Consider the following 19,819-nt stretch of genomic DNA (forward strand, 5'->3'; position numbering starts at 1 on the left):
AGCTCCAACAGGACAACATGACCACCTTATCATGGCCAGCACACGGGGTCGTATTGTTACTGAATACCTCCAACAGGACAACATGACCACCTTGCCATGGCCAGCACACGGGGTCGTATTGTTACTGAGTACCTCCAACAGGACAACATGACCACCTTGCCATGGCCAGCACACGGGGTCGTATTGTTACTGAGTACCTCCAACAGGACAACATGACCACCTTTGCCATGGCCAGCACACGGGGTCGTATTGTTACTCGAGTACCTCCAACAGGACAACATGACCACCTTTGCCAGCCCGGCACACGGGGTCATATTGTTACTGAGTACCTCCAACAGGACAACAGACCACCTTCCAAGCACACGGGGACAACTGAGTACCTCCAACAGGACAACATGACCACCTTGCCATGGCCAGCACACGGGGTCATATTGTTACTGAGTACCTCCAACAGGACAACATGACCACCTTGCCATGCATGGCCAGCACACGGGGGTCATATTGTTACTGAGTACCTCCAACAGGACAACATGACCACCTTGCCATGGCCAGCACACGGGGTCATATTGTTACTGAGTACCTCCAACAGGACAACATGACCACCTTGCCATGGCCAGCACACACGGGGTCGTATTGTTACTGAGTACCTCCAACAGGACAACATGACCACCTTGTCATGGCCAGCACACGGGGTCGTATTGTTACTGAGTACCTCCAACAGGACAACATGACCACTACCTTGTCATGGCCAGCACACGGGGTCATATTGTTACTGAGTAGCTCCAACAGGACAACATGACCACCTTGTCATGGCCAGCACACGGGGTCGTATTGTTACTGAGCAGCTCCAACAGGACAACATGACCACCTTGTCATGGCCAGCACACGGGGGTCATATTGTTACTGAGTACCTCCAACAGGACAACATGACCACCTTGCCATGGCCAGCACACGGGGTCGTATTGTTACTGAGTATACCCAACAGGACAACATGACCACCTTGCCATGGCCAGCACACGGGGGTCATATTGTTACTGAGTAGCTCCAACAGGACAACATGACTTCACCTTGCCATGGCCAGCACACGGGGTCATATTGTTACTGGAGTACCTCAACAGGACAACATGACCACCTTGCCATGCCTTGCCACCTGACGGGTCGTATTGTTACTGAATTACTCCAACAGGACAACATGACCACCTTGCCATGGCCAGCACACGGGGTCATATTGTTACTGAGTACCTCCAACAGGACAACATGACCACCTTGCCATGGCCAGCACACGGGGGTCATATTGTTACTGATTACCTCCAACAGGACAACATGACCACCTTGCCATGGCCAGCACACGGGGGTCATATTGTTACTGAGTACCTCCAACAGGACAACATGACCACCTTGCCATGGCCAGCACACGGGGGTCATATTGTTACTGAGTACCTCCAACAGGACAACATGACCACCTTGCCATGGCCAGCACACGGGGGTCGTATTGTTACTGAGTACCTCCAACAGGACAACATGACCACCTTGCCATGGCCAGCACACGGGGTCATATTGTTACTGAGTACCTCCAACAGGACAACATGACCACCTTGCCATGGCCAGCACACGGGGGTCATATTGTTACTGAGTACCTCCAACAGGACAACATGACCACCTTGCCATGGCCAGCACACGGGGGTCGTATTGTTACTGAGTACCTCCAACAGGACAACATGACCACCTTGTCATGGCCAGCACACGGGGGTCGTATTGTTACTGAGTACCTCCAACAGGACAACATGACCACCTTGTCATGGCCAGCACACGGGGGTCGTATTGTTACTGAGTAGCTCAACAGGACAACATGACCACCTTGTCATGGCCAGCACGAGGGGTCGTATTGTTACTGAATAGCTCCAACAGGACAACATGACCACCTTGTCATGGCCAGCACACGGGGGTCGTATTGTTACTGAGTAGCTCCAACAGGACAACATGACCACCTTGTCATGGCCAGCACACGGGGTCATATTGTTACTGAGTACGCCCAACAGGACAACATGACCACCTTTGCCATGGCCAGCACACGGGGTCATATTGTTACTGAGTACCTCCAACAGGACAACATGACCACCTTGCCATGGCCCAGCACACGGGGTCATATTGTTACTGAGTACCTCCAACAGGACAACATGACCACCTTGCCATGGCCAGCACACGGGGGTCAGTATTGTTACTGAGTACCTCCAACAGGACAACATGACCACCTTGCCATGGCCAGCACACGGGGTCATATTGTTGCTGAGTACCTCCAACAGGACAACATGACCACCTTGCCATGGCCAGCACACGGGGTCGTATTGTTACTGAAGTAGCTCCAACAGGACAACATGACCACCTTGTCATGGCCAGCACACGGGGTCATATTGTTACTGAGTACCTCCAACAGGACAACATGACCACCTTGCCATGGCCAGCACACGGGGTCATATTGTTACTGAGTACCTCCAACAGGACAACATGACCACCTTGCCATGGCCAGCACACGGGGTCGTATTGTTACTGAGTACCTCCAACAGGACAACATGACCACCTTGTCATGGCCAGCACACGGGGTCATATTGTTACTGAGTACCTCCAACAGGACAACATGACCACCTTGTCATGGCCAGCACACACGGGGTCGTATTGTTACTGAGTACCTCCAACAGGACAACATGACCACCTTGCCATGGCCAGCACACGGGGGTCATATTGTTACTGAGTACCTCCAACAGGACAACATGACCACCTTGCCATGGCCAGCACACGGGGGTCATATTGTTACTGAGTACCTCCAACAGGACAACATGACCACCTTGCCATGGCCAGCACACGGGGGTCATATTGTTACTGAGTACCTCCAACAGGACAACATGACCACCTTGCCATGGCCAGCACACGGGGGTCATATTGTTACTGAGTACCTCCAACAGGACAACATGACCACCTTGCCATGGCCAGCACACGGGGTCATATTGTTACTGAGTACCTCCAACAGGACAACATGACCACCTTGCCATGGCCAGCACACGGGGTCATATTGTTACTGAGTACCTCAACAGGACAACATGACCACCTTGCCATGGCCAGCACACGGGGTCATATTGTTACCGAGTACCTCCAACAGGACAACATGACCACCTTGCCATGGCCAGCACACGGGGGTCATATTGTTACTGAGTACCTCCAACAGGACAACATGACCACCTTGCCATGGCCAGCACACGGGGGTCATATTGTTACTGAGTACCTCCAACAGGACAACATGACCACCTTGCCATGGCCAGCACACGGGGGTCATATTGTTACTGAGTACCTCCAACAGGACAACATGACCACCTTGCCATGGCCAGCACACGGGGGTCATATTGTTACTGAGTACCTCCAACAGGACAACATGACCACCTTGCCATGGCCAGCACACGGGGGTCGTATTGTTACTGAGTACCTCCAACAGGACAACATGACCACCTTGTCATGGCCAGCACACGGGGGTCATATTGTTACTGAGTACCTCCAACAGGACAACATGACCACCTTGCCATGGCCAGCACACGGGGGTCATATTGTTACTGAGTACCTCCAACAGGACAACATGACCACCTTGCCATGGCCAGCACACGGGGGTCATATTGTTACTGAGTACCTCCAACAGGACAACATGACCACCTTGCCATGGCCAGCACGGGGGTCATATTGTTACTGAGTACCTCCAACAGGACAACATGACCACCTTGCCATGGCCAGCACACGGGGTCATATTGTTACTGAGTACCTCCAACAGGACAACATGACCACCTTGCCATGGCCAGCACACGGGGTCATATTGTTACTGAGTACCTCCAACAGGACAACATGACCACCTTGCCATGGCCAGCACACGGGGTCATATTGTTACTGAGTACCTCCAACAGGACAACATGACCACCTTGCCAGGACAACAACCACCTTGCCATGGCCCAGCACACGGGGTCATATTGTTACTGAGTACCTCAACAGGACAACATGACCACCTTGCCATGGCCAGCACACGGGGTCATATTGTTACTGAGTACCTCCAACAGGACAACATGACCACCTTGCCATGGCCAGCACACGGGGTCATATTGTTACTGGAGTACCTCCAACAGGACAACATGACCACCTTGCCATGGCAGGCCAGCACACGGGGTCATATTGTTACTGAGTGCCTCCAACAGGACAACATGACCACCTTGCCATGGCCAGCACACGGGGGTCGTATTGTTACTGAGTACCTCCAACAGGACAACATGACCACCTTGCCATGGCCAGCACACGGGGTCATATTGTTACTGAGCCTCCAACAGGACAACATGACCACCTTGCCATGGCCAGCACACGGGGTCATATTGTTACTGAGTACCTCCAACAGGACAACATGACCACCTTGCCATGGCCAGCACACGGGGTCATATTGTTACTGAGTACCTCCAACAGGACAACATGACCACCTTGTCATGGCCTGTTACACGGGGTCGTATTGTTACTGAGTACCTCCAACAGGACAACATGACCACCTTGCCATGGCCAGCACACGGGGGTCATATTGTTACTGAGTACCTCCAACAGGACAACATGACCACCTTGCCATGGCCAGCACACGGGGGTCATATTGTTACTGAGTACCTCCAACAGGACAACATGACCACCTTGCCATGGCCAGCACACGGGGTCATATTGTTACTGAGTACCTCCAACAGGACAACATGACCACCTTGCCATGGCCAGCTAACACGGGGGTCATATTGTTACTGAGTACCTCCAACAGGACAACATGACCACCTTGCCATGGCCAGCACACGGGGTCGTATTGTTACTGAGTACCTCCAACAGGACAACATGACCACCTTGCCATGAAAAGCCAGCACACGGGGTCGTATTGTTACTGAAGTACCTCCAACAGGACAACATGACCACCTTGTCATGGCCAGCACACGGGGTCGTATTGTTACTGAATAGCTCCAACAGGACAACATGACCACCTTGTCATGGCCAGCACACGGGGTCGTATTGTTACTGAGTAGCTCAACAGGACAACATGACCACCTTGCCATGGCCAGCACACGGGGTCATATTGTTACTGAGTACCTCCAACAGGACAACATGACCACCTTGCCATGGCCAGCACACGGGGTCATATTGTTACTGAGTACCTCCAACAGGACAACATGACCACCTTGCCATGGCCAGCACACGGGGTCGTATTGTTACTGAGTACCTCAACAGGACAACATGACCACCTTGCCATGGCCAGCACACGGGGTCATATTGTTACTGAGAATTACCTCAACAGGACAACATGACCACCTTGCCATGGCCAGCACACGGGGTCGTATTGTTACTGAGTACTCCAACAGGACAACATGACCACCTTGCCATGGCCAGCACACGGGGGTCGTATTGTTACTGAGTACCTCCAACAGGACAACATGACCACCTTGCCATGGCCAGCACACGGGGGTCATATTGTTACTGAGTACCTCCAACAGGACAACATGACCACCTTGCCATGGCCAGCACACGGGGTCATATTGTTACTGAGTACCTCAACAGGACAACATGACCACCTTGCCATGGCCAGCACACGGGGTCATATTGTTACTGAGTACCTCCAACAGGACAACATGACCACCTTGCCATGGCCAGCACACGGGGTCATATTGTTACTGAGTACCTCCAACAGGACAACATGACCACCTTGCCATGGCCAGCACACGGGGGTCATATTGTTACTGAGTACCTCCAACAGGACAACATGACCACCTTTGCCATGGCCAGCACACGGGGTCATATTGTTACTGAGTACCTCCAACAGGACAACATGACCACCTTGCCATGGCCAGCACACGGGGGTCATATTGTTACTGAGTACCTCCAACAGGACAACATGACCACCTTGCCATGGCCAGCACACGGGGGTCGTATTGTTACTGAGTACCTCAACAGGACAACATGACCACCTTGTCATGGCCAGCACACGGGGTCGTATTGTTACTGAAGTACCTCCAACAGGACAACATGACCACCTTGTCATGGCCAGCACACGGGGTCATATTGTTACTGAGTACCTCCAACAGGACAACATGACCACCTTGCCATGGCCAGCACACGGGGGTCATATTGTTACTGAGTACCTCCAACAGGACAACATGACCACCTTGTCATGGCCAGCACACGGGGGTCGTATTGTTACTGAGTACCTCCAACAGGACAACATGACCACCTTGCCATGGCCAGCACACGGGGGTCATATTGTTACTGAGTACCTCCAACAGGACAACATGACCACCTTGCCATGGCCAGCACACGGGGTCGTATTGTTACTGAGTACCTCCAACAGGACAACATGACCACCTTGTCATGGCCAGCACGGGGGTCATATTGTTACTGAGTACCTCCAACAGGACAACATGACCACCTTGTCATGGCCAGCACACGGGGTCATATTGTTACTGAGTACCTCAACAGGACAACATGACCACCTTGCCATGGCCAGCACACGGGGTCGTATTGTTACTGAGTACCTCCAACAGGACAACATGACCACCTTGCCATGGCCAGCACACGGGGTCGTATTGTTACTGAGTACCTCCAACAGGACAACATGACCACCTTGCCATGGCCAGCACACGGGGTCATATTGTTACTGAGTACCTCAACAGGACAACCACCTTGCCATGGCCAGCACACGGGGTCATATTGTTACCTACCTCCAACAGGACAACATGACCACCTTGCCATGGCCAGCACACGGGGTCATATTGTTACTGAGTACCTCCAACAGGACAACATGACCACCTTGCCATGGCCAGCACACGGGGGTCATATTGTTACTGAGTACCTCAACAGGACAACATGACCACCTTGCCATGGCCAGCACACGGGGTCGTATTGTTACTGAGTACCTCAACAGGACAACATGACCACCTTGCCATGGCCAGCACACGGGGTCATATTGTTACTGAGTACCTCCAACAGGACAACATGACCACCTTGCCATGGCCAGCACACGGGGGTCATATTGTTACTGAGTACCTCCAACAGGACAACATGACCACCTTGCCATGGCCAGCACACGGGGGTCATATTGTTACTGAGTACCTCCAACAGGACAACATGACCACCTTGCCATGGCCAGCACACGGGGGTCATATTGTTACTGAGTACCTCAACAGGACAACATGACCACCTTGCCATGGCCAGCACACGGGGTCATATTGTTACTGAGTACCTCCAACAGGACAACATGACCACCTTGCCATGGCCAGCACACGGGGTCATATTGTTACTGAGTACCTCCAACAGGACAACATGACCACCTTGCCATGGCCAGCACACGGGGTCATATTGTTACTGAGTACCTCCAACAGGACAACATGACCACCTTGCCATGGCCAGCACACGGGGTCATATTGTTACTGAGTACCTCCAACAGGACAACATGACCACCTTGCCATGGCCAGCACACGGGGTCATATTGTTACTGAGTACCTCCAACAGGACAACATGACCACCTTGCCATGGCCAGCACACGGGGTCATATTGTTACTGAGTACCTCAACAGGACAACATGACCACCTTGCCATGGCCAGCACACGGGGTCATATTGTTACTGAGTACCTCCAACAGGACAACATGACCACCTTGCCATGGCCAGCACACGGGGTCATATTGTTACTGAGTACCTCCAACAGGACAACATGACCACCTTGCCATGGCCAGCACACGGGGGTCATATTGTTACTGAGTACCTCCAACAGGACAACATGACCACCTTGCCATGGCCAGCACACGGGGGTCGTATTGTTACTGAGTACCTCCAACAGGACAACATGACCACCTTGCCATGGCCAGCACACGGGGGTCATATTGTTACTGAGTACCTCAACAGGACAACATGACCACCTTGCCATGGCCAGCACACGGGGTCATATTGTTACTGAGTACCTCCAACAGGACAACATGACCACCTTGCCATGGCCAGCACACGGGGTCATATTGTTACTGAAGTACCTCCAACAGGACAACATGACCACCTTGCCATGGCCAGCACACGGGGTCATATTGTTACTGAGTACCTCAACAGGACAACATGACCACCTTGCCATGGCCAGCACACGGGGTCATATTGTTACTGAGTACCTCCAACAGGACAACATGACCACCTTGCCATGGCCAGCACACGGGGTCATATTGTTACTGAGTACCTCCAACAGGACAACATGACCACCTTGCCATGGCCAGCACACGGGGTCATATTGTTACTGAGTACCTCCAACAGGACAACATGACCACCTTGCCATGGCCAGCACACGGGGTCATATTGTTACTGAGTACCTCCAACAGGACAACATGACCACCTTGCCATGGCCAGCACACGGGGGTCATATTGTTACTGAGTACCTCAACAGGACAACATGACCACCTTGCCATGGCCAGCACACGGGGTCATATTGTTACTGAGTACCTCCAACAGGACAACATGACCACCTTGCCATGGCCAGCACACGGGGTCGTATTGTTACTGAGTACCTCCAACAGGACAACATGACCACCTTGCCATGGCCAGCACACGGGGTCATATTGTTACTGAGTACCTCCAACAGGACAACATGACCACCTTTGCCATGGCCAGCACACGGGGTCATATTGTTACTGAGTACCTCCAACAGGACAACATGACCACCTTGCCATGGCCAGACAACATGACCACACGGGGTCATATTGTTACTGAGTACCTCCAACAGGACAACATGACCACCTTGCCATGGCCAGCACACGGGGTCATATTGTTACTGAGTACCTCCAACAGGACAACATGACCACCTTGCCATGGCCAGCACACGGGGTCGTATTGTTACTGAGTACCTCCAACAGGACAACATGACCACCTTGCCATGGCCAGCACACGGGGTCGTATTGTTACTGAGTACCTCCAACAGGACAACATGACCACCTTGCCATGGCCAGCACACGGGGTCATATTGTTACTGAGTACCTCCAACAGGACAACATGACCACCTTGCCATGGCCAGCCCGGCACGGGGTCATATTGTTACTGAGTACCCCAACAGGACAACATGACCACCTTGCCATGGCCAGCACACGGGGTCATATTGTTACTGAGTACCTCCAACAGGACAACATGACCACCTTGCCATGGCCAGCACACGGGGTCATATTGTTACTGAGTACCTCCAACAGGACAACATGACCACCTTGCCATGGCCAGCACACGGGGTCATATTGTTACTGAGTACCTCCAACAGGACAACATGACCACCTTGCCATGGCCAGCACACGGGGGTCATATTGTTACTGAGTACCTCCAACAGGACAACATGACCACCTTGCCATGGCCAGCACACGGGGGTCATATTGTTACTGAGTACCTCCAACAGGACAACATGACCACCTTGCCATGGCCAGCACACGGGGTCATATTGTTACTGAGTACCTCCAACAGGACAACATGACCACCTTGCCATGGCCAGCACACAGGGGGTCGTGTTTGTTACTGAGTACCTCCAACAGGACAACATAGACCACCTTGCCATGGCCAGCACACGGGGGTCATATTGTTACTGAGTACCTCCAACAGGACAACATGACCACCTTGCCATGGCCAGCACACGGGGTCATATTGTTACTGAGTACCTCCAACAGGACAACATGACCACCTTGCCATGGCCAGCACACGGGGTCGTATTGTTACTGAGTACCTCCAACAGGACAACATGACCACCTTGCCATGGCCAGCACACGGGGTCATATTGTTACTGAGTGCCTCCAACAGGACAACATGACCACCTTGCCATGGCCAGCACACGGGGTCATATTGTTACTGAGTATGGCCAGCACACGGGGGTCTACTGAGTACAACAGGACAACATGACCACCTTGCCATGGCCAGCACACGAGGGTCATATTGTTACTGAGTACCTCCAACAGGACAACATGACCACCTTGCCATGGCCAGCACACGGGGGTCATATTGTTACTGAGTACCTCCAACAGGACAACATGACCACCTTGCCATGGCCAGCACACGGGGGTCGTATTGTTACTGAGTACACGGGGTCATATTGTGGCCAGCACACGGGGTGAGTACCTCCAACAGGACAACATGACCACCTTGCCATGGCCAGCACACGGGGGTCATATTGTTACTGAGTACCTCCAACAGGACAACATGACCACCTTGCCATGGCCAGCACACGGGGGTCGTATTGTTACTGAGTGCCTCCAACAGGACACCATAGCCACCTTGCCATGGCCAGCACACGGCGGTCATATTGTTACTGAGTACCTCCAACAGGACAACATGATCACCTTGCCAAGGCCAGCACACGGGGGTCATATTGTTACTGTGTACCTCCAACAGGACAACATGACCACCTTGTCAAGGTCAGAATGGTGTAGGGCACGTAGATGCTGGAGGAGTCGTCGTTAGTTATGTTTTTGGAGGAGTGTAGATTCACTTTTGACTTCCTTGATCGGGTCTGGCGACGAAGAAATGAACGTCACGCCAACATCAACGTGAGACCACACGATCGATTCGGAGGTGGATAACGTATGGTATGGGGTGGTATCACTCTGACTGACCGAACCCCTCTTCATGCTGGTGACAGGGCAGTACCGCCGGGACAACATACTGACACCCTTTATTGTTCCATTTGCTCGGGTCGTAATTTCGTCCTTCAGGATGACAACGCCCGTGCTCACCGTCCACGCATCGTCAATAATCACCCCAAGTAACATAACATCGGTCGTTTGACATTGCAGACAATGAGCCCTGAATTTTCTCCCATCGAACACGTCTGGGACATGATAGGGAGACGTGTGCGTCAACGTCAAACGCTGGAGGAACTTGGCGATTCAGGAAGAATGGAACAGACTCCCCCAATTGGTCATTGGGAGACTCACACGCAGTATGCCTCGTTGTCTGAATGAATGTCTGACCCTACGTGGTGGAATCACGCACTACTGAATGAAAATCGTACTCTCAAAACATTCATTATCATATCAACATTGATTGACTCCGATATATCTCCCATTTTTTTCAATCGTAAATTAAAATTGAATTTCACCTACTTTTGGGAAGACGATATAATTAGAAACTACAACCACATTATTTCTACTGTAGGTCAAATGAGATAATTTCCACCTTTTCTATAAACAACATTATTTTAGTTTTAGACATATTAACAGTCAAATCCGATGACTTTGGAGAATATCAAGACGCTTCATTTACACTATCTGCAACAAGAACAACGTCATCTGCGCAAAATAACAGAAAAACTTCAATGATAGCAAGATACACCTGAATATCTCTACTGTTTGAATTAATTATTTCATTCGCCAACTCATTAATGGACAAGGAAAATAGAACAGGACTCAAGACGCAGCCTTGCCTTACTCCATTCGGACATTCAAAGAAATCTGAAAAACCTCCATTTGTCTTGACACAAGGTTTACAAACCTTATACATACACTTAACGCTACGAAACAACTTTCCCTTCAAACCAATTTTGCGAAGAAGTAACAGCAACATATTTCTGTTTCCACTATCAAAGGTCTTTATGAAATTAACAAAGGCAACATAAAGTTTACTCTTCCCATAGATATGTTTGCACAAGTGTACACAAAGTAAAAAGATTATCAGCCGAAGAATATCCGGCTCTGAACCCAGACTGAGATTCCGAATTCGCGATTCATCATTATTCTAGAGCCCAGATAGTTATTCTAAGAGACCCAATATATACTTTACACATTGACAACAACGTTATGCCTCTATAATTATCTGGACAATCATGAGATCAACGGGACAATAATACCTTCTGACCAGTGCGAAGGGAAAACACCTGAATCATAAATAGTGTTGAACAGCTTAACCATATAACCAATGAGAAATGGATTACTTTTTAAAATCATTTCCGCCAAAATTATCAATACATGCGGGTTTACCGCTCACACTCGTCATCACTAACAACTGAATCTGTATCCCAACAAAGCCCATGATTCTCAACAAGGATGTCAGTTTCAGCTGACCCACTACCAGCGCTGCTAAATAATCCGGTGAAATGAACAACCCAATCTGCACATGAAATCGGTGCGGGAGCGCCTCCCCTACGCATATGCTTCGAACAGGACCAGAATTTACGATGATCATTCTTTGAGGCTTAAAAGCATAATTTATCCACCCCTTTCTTATTGAGTGCCTGCTTTTTACCTCTAACTGTTGACAAAACCAGTTTGTACTGAATAAAAGTATGACGTGCTATACATTTTCTGTGACGTCCTTCTACCTTCTACTATCCAGTTTTAAATCATAACATTCTTCATCATACCACACATTTGTAACACGTTGATGTTTACAATGGGATGGTTTGACAAAACATTTAGCTGCATACATAGAAATACACATCAACATCAGCATGTGGAGCATGTCAGTTGCATTGCTTATAGATAACTTAATTTCCTCACCGGAAAGATTGGACACATGTACATCCACCTTTGACTCATCCCAAACATATTTATCAGTCCCTGTACAGCTTTCAGTGACAAGCGTTTGGGTTCCTGTTGAAAAGGTCAGTGGCAGATGTATCCGCTCTGGGGGATATGACTCTAATCAGCACACAAGTCCGTCTTGGGGTCCACACGATTTATTCTGGTCTAGTTACAAGGGGTGGCTCTGATCTCTGAGTTTCAGTCCGAACTGCCCAGCACTGCTGGTTCACAATCATTTATACCATCCATTAATTGACATAGCTGACATTCCTTGCCCGTACCCGGCTTTTCCCCCATTCCATGTTTGGTGTAGGTCCCTGTGGTCAGTTTGTGTCTTTCGCCAGGGTTACGTCTTCCCCCCCATCGGATTCTCGACCGATGGGGGAGGGGTGACTCATGTCGCCAGTTCGGGTTCCCTAATACGGAGACCGATCCGTGATTCCTGCCTCTGATAGATGTTTAGATTCAGATCTGTTTCCAAGTTCAAAGTCCCTTATTATAGAAAACAGTTCAGATGATGCAATACAATAATCCGTTGAACTTGCACAATTCTAACAAAAGAACGTGAACATACGAGTTGGGATAGACACCCGACAGTTCAGGATGGATATATTTAGAGATTGGCACAGCTCCAAAAGAGAATTACCAAACTGATTGACATTATTGTACTCATTAGTTCTCGGTGTTGATAGTCCATCATAGAAAATACCATCTTCATCCACATGTCTGTTTGGTTCAATATAATCAGGTAGTTGACCAGAGTTGAAGTCACCACATAATATAATTAAGAGATCTGATTTAAGATGTTGTAAAACATCCAAAAGATTTCCTTTCGAAACAGTTATGCTGATATTATTAGCATTGTCATCGTAAAAGGATGCATACCTAGGTGGGATGTACACAATTCCTAGTAAAATGTCACTTTCAACACCAAACAAATGTTTACCAACACTGAAAAATATTCCAATATGACACTTGTGAATACAAGTAAAATGTTTGGCAATATTTATTTTGATAAATACGTATATACCACCGCAATAACGGCCCTTGTCATGAAATCTGATAGCATTCTGTATAAAGCACTTATAATCACTAAAACTGGAGGGGTCAACTTCCTTATCCGCCCCAAGTCTCCAGAAGGGCGATAACATTGTGTTCCAATAAATAAGACATGAAATCAACATTGTCAGTTTTGACAATAATCCTTCAGTTGCAGAACAGGTAATCACACTTTGTGATAACCGTATAAGCTTTGACCACACCCTTACTTAGTTCCTTTGCTGTTCGCCACTGAAGATCTGAGGTTGGGTCTGCTTGGACGCCGGCCGGTATCCTGTTGGTCCACGACCACCATATTACCCTTGTTGTACCCCGTATTTCCCTCAAGTTTAGGTCGCTGAAGTTCTCCACGTTGTCGTCGTGTCAATTCAAGGTATACATTGCGGTGCACACACTTACACTCTCTCACACACACACTCACACTCTCACACACACTCACACTCTCTTTACACACTTACACTCACACACACGCTCACTCTCTCTCTCACTCACACACACTCTCTCACTCACACGCTCTCACACACTCACTCACACACACTAACGCTCTCACACACACTTATTGTTACTGAGTACCTCCAACAGGACAATATGACCACCTTGCCATGGCCAGCACACGGGGGTTGTATTGTTACTGAGTACCTCCAACAGGACACCATAGCCATCTTGCCATGGCCAGCACACGGGGGTCGTATTGTTACTGAGTACCTCCAACAGGACAACATGACAACCTTGCCATGGCCAGCACACGGGGGTTGTATTGTTACTGAGTACCTCCAACAGGACACCATAGCCATCTTGCCATGGCCAGCACACGGGGGTCGTATTGTTACTGAGTACCTCCAACAGGACAACATGACCACCTTGCCATGGCCAGCACACGGGGGTCGTATTGTTACTGAGTACCTCCAACAGGACAACATGACCACCTTGCCATGGCCAGCACACGGGGGTCATATTGTTACTGAGTACCTCCAACAGGACAACATGACCACCTTGCCATGGCCAGCACACGGGGGTCATATTGTTACTGAGTACCTCCAACAGGACAACATGACCACCTTGCCATGGCCAGCACACGGGGGTCGTATTGTTACTGAGTACCTCCAACAGGACAACATGACCACCTTGCCATGGCCAGCACACGGGGGTCGTATTGTTACTGAGTACCTCCAACAGGACAACATGACCACCTTGCCAAGGCCAGCACACAGTCAAGACTTGTCACCCATCTAACATGTCGGGGATACCTTTGGACGGCACGTACGTCACCGTCAAAAACCATCAACGATCTGGGCACTGCCCTGTAGGAAGAATAGGACGTTTTATTTTGAGTATGCGTGGGATTGTCTTTGGAAGAGAGAATATGTTCTGGCGATATTAATGAGTTTGACTTTATAAACAGTGAGGCGCTTTGGCCTGTCATCTGACAAAATCCATGGTCACGTTACGTTGAACGACTGATGCAAATCTCAGTGAGTCTGTTACAGTGTTAAACTAATTATCTAACTGAAGACACAAATGATCAATTGTGGTGACACCTGTGTATTGAATATCACCTGTTTTATAGTAGACTGGAGATGGATAGACATCAAACGAGGGGTCATGATTTGAAAAGTCTCGAACATGACTAACTGACGCGTTGTTTCTCCTGTGTTATCCTGCAGAGAGAGACAAAACCAAGTACCACTACAACAGCTAGTTTATGGACATGTGTTTGCCACGTGTGTCACAGATGTCACAGGATACGGTTATTTGTCATGCTTTTGATTTCTTTAAAGGGGTACTCGGCTCCACTAAATGGGTATCCCTACCAAAATCGAATGTAGTTAATCAAAACGATCTTAAATTGTCTGCTTACTCAAATATTAAATTGTTATGAATCTAACGATAAGTCACATGCAAAGTTTGACAGGGAACTAAAACAGCGCCACAACTTAACTGGAAATGGACTTGAGGAAGTGCCGCTTAGTCCCTATTTAACCAATCAGAATCATCATTTTCTCACCCACCCCCCTTACACACACACACACACCCACCCCCACACCCCACCACCCCAGCCACACATTATGAACAGTCCCTGAGTCAGAACCTCATTTCCCTTCAGGAAAAGTATTTCATTGGCTCATCACATATCAAGGTAAATCAACGTCCTTGTTGGGATACTATAAAGAGCTGCATATTGTGCCTAAAGACAAACGCGGCGAATTACAGTGCTACGTTGACACTCCAGTGACCACAAGCAGCATTGTCTCCAGGCAGTATGAGTCCCGGACTAGTGTTTGTCTTACTGTGCGCACTGGCATCTGTAACTGCTGCTGAAGGTAAATATTTTCATCATAATATTTCAATTTTATCTCACCTTACTGAGAGTCAAGTGAACCTATGTGAGTCGCTTGTCCGGGATCTGTCGAAGAATGAAAATGTGAGAGGTCTAACTTTGTGTTAAAGTTTCGACTTTAATGGATTGTAAGTGTGGAGTATTGGAGTAAGTATTGGAGTTCAATATTGCTAAATGTGGAATTCCAATGTTCAATAACCAACAGTTGAATATTTAGTCTGCTGATTTGTTTTGCAGATAGGCCTCGGTGTCCTAGGGGATTCCTTGAGCACGGATCTTCTTGTTATTGGTTCTCCAACATAGAGGGATCATTTGCTGAGGCAAGTGTAAGTATGTAACTGTTGTATTTAGACAGAAACTTCACGACACGTAAGCATCCGGCTTTACTGAGCTGGAATCTTAAACCTTATAGACGTCACTGGTGTACGCTGAACCAGCTATACGGTATCACCAAGCATATTCGAATCTCCAAACATGTTTCACTCACAAATCACTTTGAAATCACTAAGCATGTTGAACCGATGTTCGAACACCCACCCTACCCACCCCTTTGAAATTCCTGGGCCTAGATTTTCGAAGTTCTCTTAGCGCTAAGATAGTCGTAAGTTAATGTTAATGAATGGCACTTACGACTATTTTAAGCGCTAAGAGAACTTCGAAAATCTAGGCCCTGGATCCGCCTATGACTGCCGGGTTAGAATTGGTCTTCAGCTACCCCTGCATGTAAGAGGCAACTAACGGGATCGGGTGGTAAGGCTCGCAGGCTTGGTTGACACATATGAACGTATGTTAATTGCGTAGATTGTACATGTTGTTGATCAATGGATTGTCTGGTCCAAACTCAGATATTTACAGATCGCCATCATATAGCTGGAACATTGCTGAGTGTGGCAACAACAACAACCAAACAATCAAACATTCCGTGTTCTCTTTCCAGTCCTACTGCCAGTTCTTTGGGAGTCACCTGGCCAGAATAACTAGCGAAGATGAGGACGACTACCTGAGAAGCCGTGCAAATGAAGAAAAAGGTGACCTCTGAATTTATTTCCAAATGGAGTTGCATTAATGGTAGCAATATGAAAACCGTCGTCATAATCTTCTACACACCATAGGCAACACTCATCTTGTTTTATTCACGTTGCTGTATTAAAACTCACCATGTGTTATTTGTAGTGTTCAAAAACTCACCATGTGTTATTTGTAGTGTTCAAAATCCCACCATGTATTATTTGTAGTGTTCAAAAACCCACAATGTATTATTTGTAGTGTTAAAAATCACATCGTGTATTATTTGTAGTGTTCAAAATCCCATCGTGTATTATTTGTAGTGTTCAAAAACCCACCATGTATTATTTGTAGTGTTCAAAAACTCACCGAGTGTTAATTGTAGCGTTCAAAAAACCCATCGTGTATTTTTTGTAGTGTTCAAAAACCCACCATGTATTATTTGTAGTGTTCAAAAACCCACCGTGAATTATTTGTAGTGTTCGAAATCCCACCGTGTATTATTTGTAGTGTTCAAAAACCCACCATGTGTTATTTGTAGTGTTCAAAAACCCACCATGTGTTATTTGTAGTGTTCAAAAACCCACCATATGTTATTTGTAGTGTTCAAAATCCCACCATGTATTATTTGTAGTGTTCAACATCCCACCATATGTTATTTGTAGTGTTCAAAATCCCACCATGTATTATTTGTAGTGTTCAAAACCCACCATGTATTATTTGTAGTGTTCAAAATCCATCGTGTATTATTTGTCGTGTTCAAAACGCACCATGTATTATTTGAAGTGTTCAAAAACTCACAGTGGTATTTGAAATCCCACTTAGTGTTCAAAACCCACCGTGTGTTATTTGTAGTGTTCAAAATCCCACCGTGTATTATTTGTAGTGTTCAAAACTCACCGAGTGTTATTTGTAGTGTTTACAAACCCACCGTGTGTTATTTGTAGTGTTCAAAACCTCACCGTGTGTATTATTTGTAGCATTCAAAAACCCACCATGTGTTATTTGTAGTGTTCAAAAAGTCACCGAGTGTTATTTGTAGTGTTTACAAACCCACCGTGTGTTATTTGTAGTGTTCAAAACCTCACCGTGTATTATTTGTAGCATTCAAAAACCCACCATGTGTTATTTGTAGTGTTCAAAAAGTCACCGAGTGTTATTTGTAGTGTTTACAAACCCACCGTGTGTTATTTGTAGTGTTCAAAACCTCACCGTGTATTATTTGTAGCATTCAAAAACCCACCATGTGTTATTTGTAGTGTTCAAAAGTCACCGAGTGTTATTTGTAGTGTTTACAAACCCACCGTGTGTTATTTGTAGTGTTCAAAACCTCACCGTGTATTATTTGTAGCATTCAAAAACCCACCATGTGTTATTTGTAGCATTCAAAAACCCACCATGTGTTATTTGTAGTGTTCAAAAAGTCACCGTGTCTTTATACATCACCAGGACCAAACAGAAACAGCTGTCACACATTGTCATCATTTCCACGTGCATATTTCCAGGGCGGTGGGGTAGTCTGGTGTTTAAAGTGTTTGGTTATCACGTCTTATTGGCACTATCCTTCATGTGAATATCGCGAAAATCATCAAGTAAGAACAGAAATCACTGCATCATTCATGACTAACTTATTACCAAAGCATTCTGAAATTCCGATCTCCACTCATTAAAATAACATCTTAGATCTGTTATAGTTGTTTTTACCAGTACCAGATATAGTAATATCTTTTTTCCAGGCTCTATAGGCTACTGGCTGGGTGCGACTGATCTGATCAAGGAAGGGGAGTTTATGTGGGAGGGGCGTTCCCTTAACTACACAAACTGGGCTCCTGGGGAACCTAACAGCAGAAATGCATCCAGAGCAGTCAGGGCATTGTCTTATGCTCCAGATGACAACTGGCTATAAGTGGAATGATAATGATTGTATTAAAAGACAAAGTTCATCTGTGAAAGGAAAGTGTCCATGTGTTGCTGCAAACACTGAAATGTACACAATGACGAATGAAATACAACTAAACATCAGACTGTCCTTTCAAGCTTACTTCACAAGCAACCCAAGATAACTGAATCATATCTGACTTCACTTTCGTATATGTATACTGTCATGTAAAATAAACATTAAACTTTCCTAGATGAACCAAATGATTCACAATTCTTGTTCCACTTAGTTACGTGCATCATCCTCATCCTAATCATCATCATCATTGGCATACACATCGCTAAAAAAGGACGATCTTGTGACGCTACATTTTATAATGAGTGAGTGAGTGAGTTAGGTGTAACGCCGCTTTTAGCAATATTCCAGCAATATCACGGCGGGGGACACCAGAAATGGGCTTCACATTGCACCCATGTGGGGAATCGAACCCGGGTCTTCGGCGTGACGAGCGAACGCTTTAACCACTAATCTACCCCACCTCCCTACATTTTATAACAATGGTGTAGACTTGAGATTTGGTTACTGGGTATTGAATGCACAATGTCACACAGAAAGTGGTGAAATGTAAAATATTTTATATTTGGGAATAAGTACTTTTATTAGGTTCGGTCACCAATCTGACCCTCCACACGCCCCCCTCCGAATGGAAGTCAGACAACCGATCACAAACTTTGTGCACCCCTTGCGTACTGTGAAGCATTTTAGTCAAAGTCATCTCAATTTAATTTTTAATCTTTAATCCTCGCAAACACGAGGAGGGCCTGTGGATTAGATCGCTGGCTGTGTGTGATAACGACTAGGTGCCTATAATTATCTCTATTGGAGATATCTTTAAGACAATTGGAAATATTAGTATTTCAAAATAAAGGTGAAAACCATTCACCTGCAGTATGATAAAGGTTTCTTGACACAGGTGTGTG

The 19,819-nt window shown here is 47.3% G+C and overlaps 1 protein-coding gene across 1 annotated transcript; it reads left to right on the forward strand.

The window, feature by feature from the left end:
• Nucleotides 1-15,877: 15,877 nt before the first annotated feature.
• On the forward strand, nt 15,878-18,944 carry LOC124279527 (perlucin-like). Its single transcript, XM_046715351.1, is given in 6 exon segments — nt 15,878-15,938; nt 16,193-16,281; nt 16,893-16,983; nt 18,697-18,817; nt 18,819-18,889; nt 18,892-18,944. Coding segments are annotated over 6 exon segments (486 nt in total).
• The last annotated feature ends 875 nt before the right edge of the window (nt 18,945-19,819 follow it).

Source organism: Haliotis rubra, unplaced genomic scaffold, assembly GCF_003918875.1.
Source record: "Haliotis rubra isolate DU_JTF1 unplaced genomic scaffold, ASM391887v1 Scf2510, whole genome shotgun sequence".
In the NCBI taxonomy this organism is placed as follows: domain Eukaryota; kingdom Metazoa; phylum Mollusca; class Gastropoda; order Lepetellida; family Haliotidae; genus Haliotis; species Haliotis rubra.